This window comes from Pygocentrus nattereri, chromosome 18, assembly GCF_015220715.1.
Source record: "Pygocentrus nattereri isolate fPygNat1 chromosome 18, fPygNat1.pri, whole genome shotgun sequence".
Taxonomy (NCBI): Eukaryota; Metazoa; Chordata; class Actinopteri; order Characiformes; family Serrasalmidae; genus Pygocentrus; species Pygocentrus nattereri.
In genome coordinates, this window is record NC_051228.1 from 4,620,164 (window position 1) to 4,636,037 (window position 15,874).

Genomic DNA, 15,874 nt, shown 5'->3' on the forward strand with positions numbered 1-15,874 from the left:
CTTTTCACTATGCGACTAGCCTCATGGTACTCCTGCCTACTTCCTTCATCTCTCTGGTTATCCCACTTTTTCTTAGCTGCCTTCTTCTTCTGAATACTTTCCTGGACTTCCTCGTTCCACCACCAACTTTCCTTGTCTTCTTTCCTCTGACCAGACAAAACACCCAACACATTCTTGCCAGTTTCTCTCACCACCTTAGCTGTAGTTTCCCAGTCCTCAAGTAGCTCCTCACTGCCCCCAAGGGCCTGTTGCAATTTTTCCCTGAACTGCCTCCAACCATCCTCCTCCTTCAGCTTCTTTGGCTCTGTCTTCACTCTCTTCCTCTTCTTTGTTTCTAATCTCATTCTACAGACAACTACCCTATGCTGCCTTGCTACACTTTCCCCTGGTACCACTTTACAATCTCCAATCTAGTCTAGGTGGCATCTCCTGCTAAGGATATAATCCACGTGTGTGCACTTCACTCTTGTATGTCACCCTGTGTTCTTCCCTCTTCTGAAAATACGTGTTCACCAGAGCCATTTCCATTCTCTTTGCAAAATCTACAACCATCTGACCTTCCGCATTTCTGTCTTTCACACCATACATACCCAGCACCTCTTCATCCCCTCTATTCCCTTCACCAAAATGTCCATTGAAGTCTGCACCAATCACCAATATCTCCTCTCTAGGGACACCATCTACAACTTCATTCATCTTACTCCAAAATTCCTCTTTCTCCTCTAACTGACAACCAACCTGTGGTTCATAATGAACTGACCACATTCAAAATTACACCATCAACCTCCAACTTCAGGCTCATGGTCCTGTCTGACACTCTCTTTACATCCAGAACACTTCAGAAGCTATTCCTTTAGGATTATCCCTACTCCATTTCTCTTCCTCTCTACACTATGATAGAACAGTTTGAATCCACCTCCAATGTTCCTGCCCTTGCTTCCTTTCCATCTGGTCTCCTGGACACAGAATACCTACCTTCCTTCTTTATATCATGTCTGCAAGCTCTCTGTCATTGTTCCTATGATCAGAGTCCTTACTCTAACCTCCACACTCCTGCATTTCCTTCTCTCTCGCTGCCTTCTAACCCACCTTCCTCCTCTCCTCTTTGATGGTCTTCGACCTACAGTAGTCCAATTTCCACCGGCACCCTGCTGGTCAACAGCACCGGAGGCGGTCGTTGTTAACCCGGCAGTTAACAGCACCGGAGGCGGTCGTTGTTAGCCTCGACCGATCCGGTATGTCAATCATATTTGTGATCCTCATGATAGTTTTGGCACAAGTTTTACGCTGGATGCCCTTCCTGACGCAACCCTCACCATTTATCTAGGCTTGGGACCGGCACCAGAAGTACACAAAGTACACCCCTAATGGCTACTTTGCCACAATGCTCTTAAAACAAATCATTAAACAACAATAAAGTAGTTTAGTATAGGATAGCATTTCCTTTGATTCCTTTAAATGTGAGGAATCTTGCAGATGGAGGAATCGATATTGTTTCACTTAGCATTGACAGCTTCAATAAATTGGACAGCATTGCAGAGTAGTTTGTGGACTCTGACCAGGCCAAACCCATCAGTAAGACCAATTGTCTTTTAGGCTTGGGCCACCACTCATTGTTTCCTTTGGTGCTATGTAATATTTAATTTTAGCAGAGTATGTTGTTTTAAAACTGTCTGTGTCTTTCTGTATGCCCTGTGATGGACTGGCGACCTGTCCAGAGTGTATCCTGCCTTCCGCCCGTTGACCGCTGGGATAGGCTCCAGCACCCCCCTGCGACCCTGAGGGAGAAGTGGCTAGAAAATGGATGGATGTTGAGTTCTGATTCAACTAAATGTAGCCTGCATATTGTTCTACATAACTGTTCCTGCTGCTTTCTGGTCATCCCTCAGCCTCTTTGAATGACTGTTGGCTTCTCTCTTACATTCCTTATCTTTAATCCGAAAGCATGATGGAAAGTCTAGGTCCAGAATATATATATATATATATATATATATATATATACACACTGCTCAAAAAAATAAAGGGAACACTCAAATAACACATCCTAGAACTGAATGAATGAAATATTCTCATTGAATACTTTGTTCTGTACAAAGTTGAATGTGCTGACAACAAAATCACCTAAAAATCATCAATGGAAATCAAATTTATTAACCAATGGAGGCCTGGATTTGGAGTCACACACAAAATTAAAGTGGAAAAACACACGACAGGCTGATCCAACTTAGATGTGATGTCCTTAAAACAAGTCAAAATGAGGCTCAGTATTGTGTGTGGTGGCTTACACGTGCCTGTATGACCTCCCTACAACGCCTGGGCATGCTCCTGATGAGGTGGCGGATGGTCTCCTGAGGGATCTCCTCCCAGACCTGGACTACAGCATCCGCCACCTCCTGGACAGTCTGTGGTGCAACGTGGCGTTGGTGGATGGAGCGAGACATGAGGTCCCAGATGTGCTCAATCGGATTCAGGTCTGGGGAACGGACGGGCCAGTCCATAGCTTCAATGCCTTCATCTTGCAGGAACTGCTGACACACTCCAGCCACATGAGGTCTAGCATTGTCCTGCATTAGGAGGAACCCAGGGCCAACCGCACCAGCATATGGTCTCACAAGGGGTCTGAGGATCTCATCTCGGTACCTAATGGCAGTCAGGCTACCTCTGGCGAGCACATGGAGGGCTGAGCAGCCTTCCAAAGAAATGCCACCCCACACCATTACTGACTCACTGCCAGACCGGTCATGCTGAAGGATGTTGCAGGCAGTAGATCGCTCTCCACGGCGTCTCCAGACTCTGTCATGTCTGTCACGTGCTCAGTGTGAACCTGCTTTCATCTGTGAAGATCACAGGGCGCCAGTGGCGAATTTGCCAATCCTGGTGTTCTCTGGCAAATGCCAAGCGTCCTGCACGGTGTTGGGCTGTGAGCACAACCCCCATCTGTGGACGTCGGGCCCTCATACCATCCTCATGGAGTCGGTTTCTAACCGTTTGTGCAGACACATGCACATTTGTGGCCTGCTGGAGGTCATTTTGCAGGGCTCTGGCAGTGCTCCTCCTGTTCCTCCTTGCACAAAAGCGGAGGTAGCGGTCCTGCTGCTGGGTTGTTGCCCTCCTACGGCCTCCTCCACATCTCCTGGTGTACTGGCCTGTCTCCTGGTAGTGCCTCCAGCCTCTGGACACTACGCTGACAGACACAGCAAACCTTCTTGCCACAGCTCACATTGATGTGCCATCCTGGATGAGCTGCACTACCTGAGCCACTTGTGTGGGTTGTAGAGTCCGTCTCCTGCTACCATGAGAGTGAAAGCACCACCAACATTCAAAAGTGAGCAAAACATCAGCCAGAAAGCAGAAAGGTACTGAGAAGTGGTCTGTGGTCCCACCTGCAGAACCACTCCTTTATTGAGTGTGTCTTGCTAATCGCCAGTAAGTTCCACCTGTTGTCTCTTTCATTTGCACAACAGCAGTGAAATTGATTGTCAGTGTTGCTTCCTAAGTGGACAGTTTGATTTCACAGAAGTTTGATTTACTTGGAGTTATATTGTGTTGTTTAAGTGTTCCCTTTATTTTTTTGAGCAGTGTATATATATATATATATATATATTTTTTTTTTTTTTTTTTTTTTTTTTTTTCCACTGCCACTTTTCATTTGACTTAACTAGAGGAGCCAAGTTGGAACAAAATACTGCAGAGTTTTCTTTACTTTCTGGACCAGATTTTTATACATTTTGGAAATTTTACAAGGTGCAAGATTGTATAGGTGTATATTGTGTAGGTGTATATTATTAATATAAAGTTGTTTAAAATCTTGCTATAGCTCTGTAGCTTTTTCCATTACTTCTTAAATGTTGTTCTTAAATAATGTTGTTCTACAGTACTTTAGGAAGCTCCTTCACCTTCACCATGAATCCCAGCTTACATGTACTTTTGGGCTCCATGTGGATTTTAACTGGGCTGTGTACGTTTTATCTGGGCTTGGGCTTATAGTGGACTTTTTAAAGAGTCCCCAGTTGCAATATAGTCAAGAGCCCATGTTACAGTTGTGGTCCCCATTTGAGTAATATTTGTGGATCCCCAGTTAGATTTCAGTTGTGGGTCTCATTATGTCTTGCATGTAATAATTACATTTATTTTTACATATAGTTTATTTCAAACAATAATAGACTTATGTTCCTGGTGATTGTCATGTAAGGAAGGGCCTGCAAATGTGTCTGTATGTTTTCTTCATTTCTGTATGTATCTTCATTTTTTCCCTTTTTTCTCCATTTTTACCTTCGTTCTCTTTTCTTTCGCTTGTTCTCTTATTGTTCTTTTGGAAAAAGTTATTGGAAACCATTTACATAATTAAACTTAAATGAACGATCATGTACCTGCATGGTCCCTTTATTTCTAACAGTGTATATCAAGATCATGATCAGGACCACACAGTGCAGCAGTGATGTTTATCTCACTCTTACTGAAAATGCAGATCATTTATAATAGCTCTTTTAAAATAAATGGCACAGTTAGAAAAAGGACAATCATTATTTACTCTTATTAACGTAAACAGTTTTAGGTCAACACCAGATGCTTGTAGCTGACCTAGAGAACATCCATTTGTTTAAGGCAATAATACGAAGTTCATTTTGTTTTTTATTTTATTTATTGAAAGTCATCGTTCTCCGACTAGACCTTTAGATTTCTCATCATCCTAGTGCATTTAAAGGTAGAGGGTGGCTGGCATCGACAATTATCAATGAAACATGTACATGTGACATGTATCATTTATTATGTCCTGTTTGCCTCTATTGCATCTTCATGGTAGTACATTGTTATTTTCCTCAGTCACAACTATATGATTATACAAAATGGCCAGGCTTCTTAATCACCAGGATATATGAAGTGCAAAAAATTCAGGAGCATGATAATGTGCAAGTTATATGTATTCAGTGAGGTCAGCATTTAGCCTTCTGTAAAGCCATATTTTACAACTGTATGCTGATTACAGCATGCCAGATGTAGCATATATCATTTGTGTACAAGCACCAGCAAACTAGATTCAGCATATGGATATATGATCATCTCTGTTTGGTGCTACGAATTGATCCCAGGCATAATAGTTGAAAATTAAACATGCTTTGGAAACAAATTTAGCCTTGAAGATGGATATGCAAATATTTTACAAGTTAAAACATACTTCACTGATGCTCTGAACCATGGGTAGAAAATGGCATATATTAGTGGATTAAAGGATGAGGTCATGTATATTAGCCAGCTAAAAACAGTCCACACCATTGATGAAGAGGTCAGGTTATTATCTGTCAGAGAACCTATATAATAAGGTATATAAGAAGCAAGATAAACAAATACTGTAATGCTTAATGTCTTTGCTGCTTTGGTTTCCGAAACATTTGAGGATTGAGCTCCATGTTTGTTTGAGGCACGGGTCATCACAGCTTTAACTGCTTTAGCTTGACGTTGTGCCACTTTACAAATGATTGAATATAAAACCAGTATGACAGAGCAGGGGGCTAGAAACCAAACTACAAGATCAACAATCACCCAGTAATATTTAACATAGATCACACACTCTCCATAGCATGTAGTGAATATCTCAGATGAAAGTAAATGGTCATGAGAGTATAAATAGATTAAAATGTACAACAGAAAAAATGACCAACCTATTATGATCAACAACACAGTTTTACAAACTGTGATTTTCATAGAATAAAGCAGAGGGTCAGTGACAGCAATGTACCGATCAACTGCAATGAGAACCAGGCTACAGAGTGACCCTGATATTGACATAAAACTGACCACTAAAGACACAGTGCATGCCATTTCTCCAAGATACCAACAGGAATCTAATAATTGCATGATATTCACAGGCATAACAAACATTCCCATGAAAAGATCCGCCACAGCCAGAGAGAGGATGAGCAGGTTGGTGGGAGTGTGGAGCTGCTTGAAGTGAGAGATGGAGATGATCACCAGCAGGTTCAGAAACACGGTGAACACAGAAACACATGAGAGAAAAAAGAACAGAAATATATAAGCAGGACCTGTTCGCACCTCCTTCCTGCAAGAAGAGTTCATATAAGGAAAGCAGTACTGAACTGTGATGTTTTGACTATAGTGTTTGCTCTCCATCTCAGTCAGACACCAGTCTGCCAACTGAAACTGATCCAGTCGTGTTGTTCAGTGGTACTGAACTGGGAGTTGTGTATTTTGGTCATGTCTCTTTATACATTACTATGAATCCTCACGCTGACACATGAGTGGCTGACTTGTCTCTGACGTCAGGCTCTCAGGTATTCAGTGTTACATTACATCATTACTTACAGCAGCAAACATGCAAAAATATATAATAATAATAACAACATTAAAACATTCTAGGTGTGAGCAATGGAGCTGTTTACTGCAGTGTACTATGGGTAATTTCCTGGTTAGTCATTTAGTCATACAGTGTAGAAAAAGAGGAATATAATTACAGAGTGCATAACCACTTTATATGAGCACGCAATGTTTTCTGACTTGGCATAAATAAATAGGAACAACAAAATAGGTATTCATAAGCATAAACAAAGATGAGTTTAAACCAGGAATTTAAGACATTAGGACTTTATTTCTAATACAGTTTTGCCCATTTCAACTTTGTGGTTCAATTTTGATGAGTTTTTTCCTCCTCAAATTCAGTTTCTTGGTTGATGAATTAAATTCTCTGCTAATATCTCTCTGTAAGTCACTCCATTCATGATGTTGTATAATTCCCCCATACCAGAGGCGCCCAGTCCTGGCCCTGGACACCTACCTCCCTGGAGAGTTCAGATCCAGCATAGCTAGATCCCTAGTGACTTGAGTACCTGCACTTGGAGATAAACTCTACAGGGTGGTAGATCTCCAGGCCCAGCATTGAGCACCCCTGCCCCAAGGCATTTGCTGCTATGCATCCTAACATGCTGCAACTTTCATATTTCACTGTGGGTCTGGTGTTCTTGGGCTCATACATTTAACCTTGAGTTGAATTATAGTCAAACACATTTGTTTCATCTGAACACATTGAATTTTTGCAAAAGAGTTCAGATTCGTCCAAGTTATTGTGTGGAAATTGTAGATGTTTATTTCTGTCCTACTTTTCACAGGTCATATTGTTAGAAAAGAAATATTGTTGTTCATGGCCAAGCTCCCTCTTACCTAAATGAACTGCTAATATCACAGATACATTTACGAGCCCTTCGCTCTGTTTATCTCCACCATCTTCTTCCATCCAGAACAAAACTCATTACCATGGGTGACCGTGCCTTTTGTTCCTCAGCTCCAGGCCTTTGGAACGCCCTGCCTGACCATCTGACGAAGCCTCAGACAACTGATTGTTTTAAAAAAGGACTAAAGACATATGTTTTTAGGACATATGGACAACAAAGTATCATATTTTATTAGTATTATTTGATTATTATCTTTCAATCAATGTTTTATACTGTGCGCCCTTTGAGATTTACTATAAATGAAAAGTGCATTATAAATCCAATGTATTATTATTATTATTATTATTATTATTATAAAAGCCAAGCAGATGGAACTAATTCATAGGAGAATTTTCACTTTCTGGACTAAAATTTTCATCTGGAAATTTTGATGGAAAACTTTCAATGAATGTCTATTTCTTATTCTATGAACATTGCACTTGCATATTTATGAAACAAATGTATTGATGTCAATGTTTAAGATCTTTGCTGTGGCTCTGTTGCTTTTTCTTTTCAAGTGTTCTTCAAAAGTGCTGTCCTTAAGTACTATAGGAGGTGCCTTCATCATTGCCATGTTTCCCATTTAAATGTCCACGTAGGCTTCATTTAGGTTTTATCTGGGCTGTGTGGGTTTCAACTGGGCATAGATTTGTGGTGGACTTTTCAACAGGTCCTTGTTTGCATTATAGCCAGAGGCCCCAGTGTTGTAGCCCTACTACACTGGGGTCTTTTTTGGTCTAGGTATCTTCAGAGCTAAGTCATCAGGAGCAATATGTTCCTGGTAGGGTCTCCCAGGACGAACAGGTCTGGAGTGAAAACCCAGACTGCCTTTATCCGAAAACCTTCCATGACAAATGGTCATGGACAATCGCGTACCCTGCCCAGGAGAGCGTCACCGGGAGCTACCTCTGGAGCCAGGCCGGGGAGTAGCGTCCCTCATCAAGGACCTGGTGGCCAGACAGCCCACGTAACCCGGCCGGGCTCAGCCCAAAGAGGCAATGTGGAGAGACCATGTGGGCCCACCACCTGCAAGGTCCAGCATGGGGCAGCGGTGCAGTGCTGTATAGGCAGTGGGAGATGACAGAGAGGTCCTTGGCAGCCTAGGCCTTTGCAACAGAAACTGGATTTTTAATAATGCAGGTAACATTTGTCATGTTTGTGGTCATTTTGAGACCATACTACTAAGAGGTTTTTGTCGTTATTATTTATCAACAAACATGCTTGCATGAAGTGTGTGAAGAAATATACACTAAACAGAACCAGGCATATCACAATTACACAGGCCTAATTTTTTACTTCAAATGAGTTCTGTGTTCTCCTGCATGTGGGGGTCTTTTGGCTTGTGAGAGTTATATGCAAGTTCTCAAGGACAGAGAGCCAGATGTACATATGATTATAAGTGAGGCATGAAATGTGCCTTGATGTGAATGCAATATGAAATGGCAGCAGCTTATCATGTGAATTGTGCATAGCCCCACCGTTTTACTGCTCACTGGTTAGGCAAAGGAGTTTAAAAGTTTTTTTTTAATTCCTCCATCTACATGACCAATAAACTTTGTGATTAGGCTCATGCACCAGCATCATAACATGCAAGTAGAATCATCCAAAAGGCTTAGTACATCAGGTGCATTGTGTTTATCATGGCTTCATCATGTTTATCAAAGCGAGCTTCATAAAGACATGGATTGATGATTTTATGAAGATATTTGAAGTCATCCACATTTATGACCTCTATTCTTCAAAAAAGAAAAGTGACCATCTTCACTTTTCCACCTGCCTCCCTCTCATTCACACACATGTATTCCATCTTGTCTCTACTGACCTTCATTCCTCTCCTCTACAGTGCAAACCTCCACCTCTCCAGATTATCTTCCACCTGCTCTCTACTCTCACCACAGATTACAATGTCATCTGCAAACATCATGGTCCATGGAGCCTCCTGTCTGACCTCATCTGTCAACCTGTCCATCACCATTGCAAACAAGAAGGAGCTCAAAGCTGATCCCTGATGTAACCCTACCTTCACCTTGAAACCATTTGTCACTCCAACTGCACACCTCACCACTGTCTCACTATCCTCATACATGTCCTGCACCACCCTAACATACTTTTCAGCTACACCTGAGTTCCTCATACAGTACCACAGTTCCTGTCTTGGCATCCTATCATAAGCCTTCTCTTGATCCACAAAGACACAATGTAGCTCCTTCTGACCTTCTCTGTACTTCTCTACCAACACTCTCAATGCAAAAATTGCATCTGTGGTACTCTTTCTGGGCATGAAACCAAACTGCTACTCACTGATCTGAACCTTTCACCTTAGCCTTGCTTCAACAACTCTTTCCCATACCTTCATGGTGTGGCTCATCAACTTTATACCTCTTTAACTACAGCTCTGCACATCACCCTAATTCTTAAAAATGGGGACCAGTACACTGCTTCTCCACTCATCAGGCATCCTCTCACTCTCCAGGATTTTGTTAAACAACCTGGTTAAAAAGTCCACTGCCTTCTCTCCTAAACATCTCCATACCTCCACAGGTATGTCATCTGGACCAACTGCCTTTCCATTCTTCATCCTTTTTAAAGCTGCCCTCACTTCCACCTTACTAATTCTCTGCACTTCCTGATCCACTATCTCTCCCCCGTTGTCCTCCTCTCTCTCTCGTTTTCCTCATTCATTAGTTCTTCAAAGTAGTCCTTCCATCTACTCAACACTCTCTGTTCACTCACTAGTACATTTCCCTCTCTATCCTTTATCAGCCTAACCTGCTGTACATCCTTTCCAGCTCTATCTCTTTGTTTAGTCAAACGATACAAGTCCTTTACTCCTTCTTTACTGTCCAGCCTCTCATACAGCTCATCATAGGCCTGAGCCTTTGCTTTTGCCACCATTCTTTTCACTATGCGACTAGCCTCATGGTACTCCTGCCTACTTCCTTCATCTCTCTGGTTATCCCACTTTTTCTTAGCTGCCTTCTTCTTCTGAATACTTTCCTGGACTTCCTCATTCCACCACCAACTTCCCTTGTCTTCTTTCCTCTGACCAGACAAAACACCCAACACATACTTGCCAGTTTCTCTCACCACCTTAGCTGTAGTTTCCCAGTCCTCAAGTAGCTCCTCACTGCCCCCAAGGGCCTGTTGCAATTTTTCCCTGAACTGCCTCCAACCATCCTCCTCCTTCAGCTTCCACCATCTAAACTTTGGCTCTGTCTTCACTCTCTTCCTCTTCTTTGTTTCTAATCTCATTCTACAGACAACCACCCTATGCTGCCTTGCTACACTTTCCCCTGGTACCACTTTACAATCTCCAATCTCCTTTAGGTGGCATCTCCTGCTAAGGATATAATCCACCTGTGTGCACCTCCCTCCACTCTTGTATGTCACCCTGTGTTCTTCCCTCTTCTGAAAATACGTGTTCACCAGAGCCATTTCCATTCTCAACCATCTGACCTTCCACATTTCTGTCTTTCACACCATACATACCCAGCACCTCTTCATCCCCTCTGTTCCCTTCACCAACATGTCCATTGAAGTCTGCACCAATCACCAATCTCTCCTCTCTAGGGACACCATCTACCACTTCATCCATCTTACTCCAAAATTCCTCTTTCCCCTCTAATTGACAACCAACTTGTGGTTCATATGAACTGACCACATTCAAAATTACACCATCAACCTCCAACTTCAGGCTCATGGTCCTGTCTGACACTCTCTTTACATCCAGAACACTTCAGAAGCTGTTCCTTTAGGATTATCCCTACTCCATTTCTCTTCCTCTCTACACTATGATAGAACAGTTTGAATCCACCTCCAATGTTCCTGCCCTTGCTTCCTTTCCATCTGGTCTCCTGGACACAGAATATCTACCTTCCTTCTTTATATCATGTCTGCAAGCTCTCTGCCTTTACCAGTCATTGTCCCTATGTTCAGAGTCCCTACTCTAACCTCCACACTCCTGCATTTCCTTCTCTCTCGCTGTCTTCTAACCCACCTTCCTCCTCTCCTCTTTGATGGTCTTCGACCTACAGTAGTCCAATTTCCACCGGCACCCTGCTGGTCAACAGCACCGGAGGCGGTCGTTGTTAACCCGGCAGTTAACAGCACCGGAGGTGGTCGTTGTTAGCCTCGACCGATCCGGTATGGCAATCATATTTGTGATTCTCATGATAGTTTTGGCACAAGTTTTACGCCGGATGCCCTTCCTGACGCAACCCTCACCATTTATCTAGGCTTGGGACCGGCACCAGAAGTACACAAAGTACACCCCTAATGGCTGCTTTGCCACAATGCTCTTAAAACAAATCATTAAACAACGATAAAGTAGTTTAGTATAGGATAGCATTTCCTTTGATTCCTTTAAATGTGAGGAATCTTGCAGATGGAGGAATCGATATTGTTTCACTTAGCATTGAAAGCTTCAATAAATTGGACAGCATTGCAGAGTAGTTTGTGGACTCTGACCAGACCAAACCCATCAGTAAGACCAATTGTCTTTTAGCCTTGGGCCACCAGTCATTGTTTCCTTTGATGGTATGTAATATTTAATTTTAGCAGAGTATGTTGTTTTAAAACTGTCTGTGTCTTTCTGTCTACCCTGCGATGGACTGGCGACCTGTCCAGAGTGTATCCTGTCTTCCGCTCGTTGACCGCTGGGATAGGCTCCAGCACCCCCCTGCGACCCTGAGGGAGAAGTGGCTAGAAAATGGATGGATGTTGTTTTAAAAGAGTTCTGATTCAACTAAATGTAGCCTGCATATTGTTCTACATAACTGTTCCTGCTGCTTTCTGGTCATCCCTCAGCCTCTTTGAATGACTGTTGGCTTCTCTCTTACATTCCTTATCTTTAATCCGAAAGCATGATGGAAAGTCTAGGTCCAGAATATATATATATATATATACACTGCTCAAAAAAATACAGGGAACACTCATATAACACATCCTAGAACTGAATGAATGAAATATTCTCATTGAATACTTTGTTCTGTACAAAGTTGAATGTGCTGACAACAAAATCACCTAAAAATCATCAATGGAAATCAAATTTATTAACCAATGGAGGCCTGGATTTGGAGTCACACACAAAATTAAAGTGGAAAAACACACGACAGGCTGATCCAACTTAGATGTGATGTCCTTAAAACAAGTCAAAATGAGGCTCAGTATTGTGTGTGGTGGCTTACACGTGCCTGTATGACCTCCCTACAACGCCTGGGCATGCTCCTGATGAGGTGGCGGATGGTCTCCTGAGGGATCTCCTCCCAGACCTGGACTACAGCATCCGCCACCTCCTGGACAGTCTGTGGTGCAACGTGGCGTTGGTGGATGGAGCGAGACATGAGGTCCCAGATGTGCTCAATCGGATTCAGGTCTGGGGATTGTATAGGTGTATATTGTGTTGGTGTATATTATTAATATAAAGTTGTTTAAAATCTTGCTATAGCTCTGTAGCTTTTTCCATTTGTTCTTAAATGTTGTTTTTAAATAATGTTGTTCTACAGTACTTTAGGAAGCTCCTTCACCTTCACCATGAATCCCAGCTTACATGTACTTTTGGGCTCCATGTGGATTTTAACTGGGCTGTGTACGTTTTATCTGGGCTTGGGCTTATAGTGGACTTTTTAAAGAGTCCCCAGTTGCAATATAGTCAAGAGCCCATGTTACAGTTGTGGTCCCCATTTGAGTAATATTTGTGGATCCCCAGTTAGATTTCAGTTGTGGGTCTCATTATGTCTTGCATGTAATAATTACATTTATTTTTACATATAGTTTATTTCAAACAATAATAGACTTATGTTCCTGGTGATTGTCATGTACGGAAGGGCCTGCAAATGTGTCTGTATGTTTTGCTTCATTTTTTCCCTTTTTTCTCCATTTTTACCTTCTTTCTCTTTTCTTTCGCTTGTTCTCTTATTGTTCTTTTGGAAAAAGTTATTGAAAACCATTTACATAATTAAACTTAAATGAACGATCATGTACCTGCATGGTCCCTTTATTTCTAACAGTGTATATCAAGATCATGATCAGGACCACACAGTGCAGCAGTGATGTTTATCTCACTCTTACTGAAAATGCAGATCATTTATAATAGCTCTTTTAAAATAAATGGCACAGTTAGAAAAAGGACAATCATTATTTACTCTTATTAACGTAAACAGTTTTAGGTCAACACCAGATGCTTGTAGCTGACCTAGAGAACATCCATTTGTTTAAGGCAATAATACGAAGTTCATTTTGTTTTTTATTTTATTTATTGAAAGTCATCGTTCTCCGACTAGACCTTTAGATTTCTCATCATCCTAGTGCATTTAAAGGTAGAGGGTGGCTGGCATCGACAATTATCAATGAAACATGTACATGTGACATGTATCATTTATTATGTCCTGTTTGCCTCTATTGCATCTTCATGGTAGTACATTGTTATTTTCCTCAGTCACAACTATATGATTATACAAAATGGCCAGGCTTCTTAATCACCAGGATATATGAAGTGCAAAAAATTCAGGAGCATGATAATGTGCAAGTTATATGTATTCAGTGAGGTCAGCATTTAGCCTTCTTTAAAGCCATATTTTACAACTGTATGCTGATTACAGCATGCCAGATGTAGCATATATCATTTGTGTACCGGCACCAGCAAAGTAGATTTAGCATATGAATATATGATCATCTCTATTTGGTGCTATTAATTGATCCCAGACATAATAGCTGAAAATTAAACATGCTTTGGGAACAAATTTAACCTTGAAGATGGATATACAAATATTTTACAAGTTAAAACATACTTCACTGATGCTCTGAACCATGGGTAGAAAATGGCATATATTAGTGGATTAAAGGATGAGGTCATGTATATCAGCCAGCTAAAAACAGTCCACACCATTGATGAAGAGGTCAGGTTATTATCTGTCAGAGAACCTATATAATAAGGTATATAACAAGCAAGATAAACAAATACTGTAATGCTTAATGTCTTTGCTGCTTTGGTTTCAGAAACATTTGAGGATTGAGCTCCATGATTGTTTGAGGCACCGGTCATCACAGCTTTAACAGCTTTAGCTTGACGTTGTGCCACTTTAAAAATGATTGAATATAAAACCAGTATGACAGAGCAGGGGGCTAGAAAACAAACTACAAGGTCAACAAACATCCAGTAATATTTAACATAGATCACACACTCTCCATAGCATGAAGTGAATATTTCAGATGAAAGTAAATGGTCATGAGAGTATAAATAGATTAAAATGTACAACAGAAAAAATGACCAGCCTATTATGATCAACAAGACAGTTTTACAAACTGTGATTTTCATGGAATAAAGCAGAGGGTCAGTGAGAGCAATGTACCGATCAACTGCAATGAGAACCAGGCTACAGAGTGACCCTGATATTGACATAAAACTGACCACTAAAGACACAGTGCATGCCATTTCTCCAAGATACCAACAGGAATCTATTAATTGCATGTTATTCACAGGCATAACAAACATTCCCACGAGAAGATCCGCCACAGCCAGAGAGAGGATGAGCAGGTTGGTGGGAGTGTGGAGCTGCTTGAAGTGAGAGATGGAGATGATCACCAGCAGGTTCAGAAACACAGTGAACACAGATACACATGAGAGAAAAATGAACAGAAATATATAAGCAGGACCTGTTCGCACCTCCTTCCTGCAAGATGAGTTTATGTAAGGAAAGCAGTACTGAACTGTGATGTTTTGACTATAGTGTTTGCTCTCCATCTCAGTCAGACACCAGTCTGCCAACTGAAACTGATCCAGTCGTGTTGTTCAGTGGTACTGAACTGGGAGTTGCGTCTTTTGGTCATGTCTCTTTATACTTTACAATGAATCCTCACGCTGACACATGAGTGGCTGACTTGTCTCTGACGTCAGGCTCTCAGGTATTCAGTGATACATTACATCATTACTTACAGCAGCATACATACAAAAATATATAATAATAATAATAATAATAACAACATCAAAGTGTGAGCAATGGAGCTGTTTACTCCAGTGGCCTATGGGTAATGTCCTGGTCAGTCATTTAATCATACAGTGTAGAAAAAGAGGAATATAAGTACAGAGGGCATAACCACTTTATATAAGCATGCAATGTTTTCTGTCTTGGCATAAATAAATATGCAAAGTAGGTATTCATAAGCATAAACAAAGATAAGTTTAAACCGGGAATTTAAGACATTAGGACTTTATTACAAATACAGTTTTGCCCATTTCAGCTTTGTGGTTAAATTTTGATCAGTTTTTCTCCTCAAATTGAGTTTCTTGGTTGATGAATTAAATTCTCTGCTAATATCTCTCTGTACATCATTCCATTCACAATTCCCCTATATCAGAGGTGCCCAGTCCTGGTCCTGGACACCTACCTCTCTGGAGAGTTCAGATCCAACATACCTGGCTCTAACATTCAGATGCCCCTGAATGCCTTGTTTGCCCTGATCAGGTGTGTTAGATTTGAGTTGCATTTGCAGCTACGTATCCTGACATTATAATGCTGCAACTTTCATACTTCACTGTGTTCTAGTGTTCTTGGGATCATATGTGCAAACATTCTTCCTCCAAACTTTATGAGATGAAGTTTGGAGAAAGCCAAGTAACACTAAATATCTGAGTGCCTGAAATTCCTGATCTC

At 41.4% G+C, this 15,874-nt stretch overlaps 2 protein-coding genes across 2 annotated transcripts; both read right to left on the reverse strand.

Moving 5' to 3' along the window:
- Nucleotides 1-5,106: 5,106 nt before the first annotated feature.
- Nucleotides 5,107-6,937, reverse strand: LOC119266007 (trace amine-associated receptor 13c-like). The gene is made up of 3 exons (XM_037547437.1): nucleotides 6,843-6,937; nucleotides 5,424-6,058; nucleotides 5,107-5,309 (listed from the first exon to the last, which is right to left on the reverse strand). The coding sequence occupies exons 1-3, from the start codon at nucleotides 6,935-6,937 to the stop codon at nucleotides 5,107-5,109; spliced, it is 933 nt and encodes a 310-aa protein (XP_037403334.1).
- A 7,004-nt stretch (nucleotides 6,938-13,941) lies between these two features.
- Nucleotides 13,942-14,964, reverse strand: LOC108433198 (trace amine-associated receptor 13c-like). The gene has a single exon (XM_017707638.1). The coding sequence runs from the start codon at nucleotides 14,962-14,964 to the stop codon at nucleotides 13,942-13,944; it is 1,023 nt and encodes a 340-aa protein (XP_017563127.1).
- Between the last annotated feature and the right edge of the window lie 910 nt (nucleotides 14,965-15,874).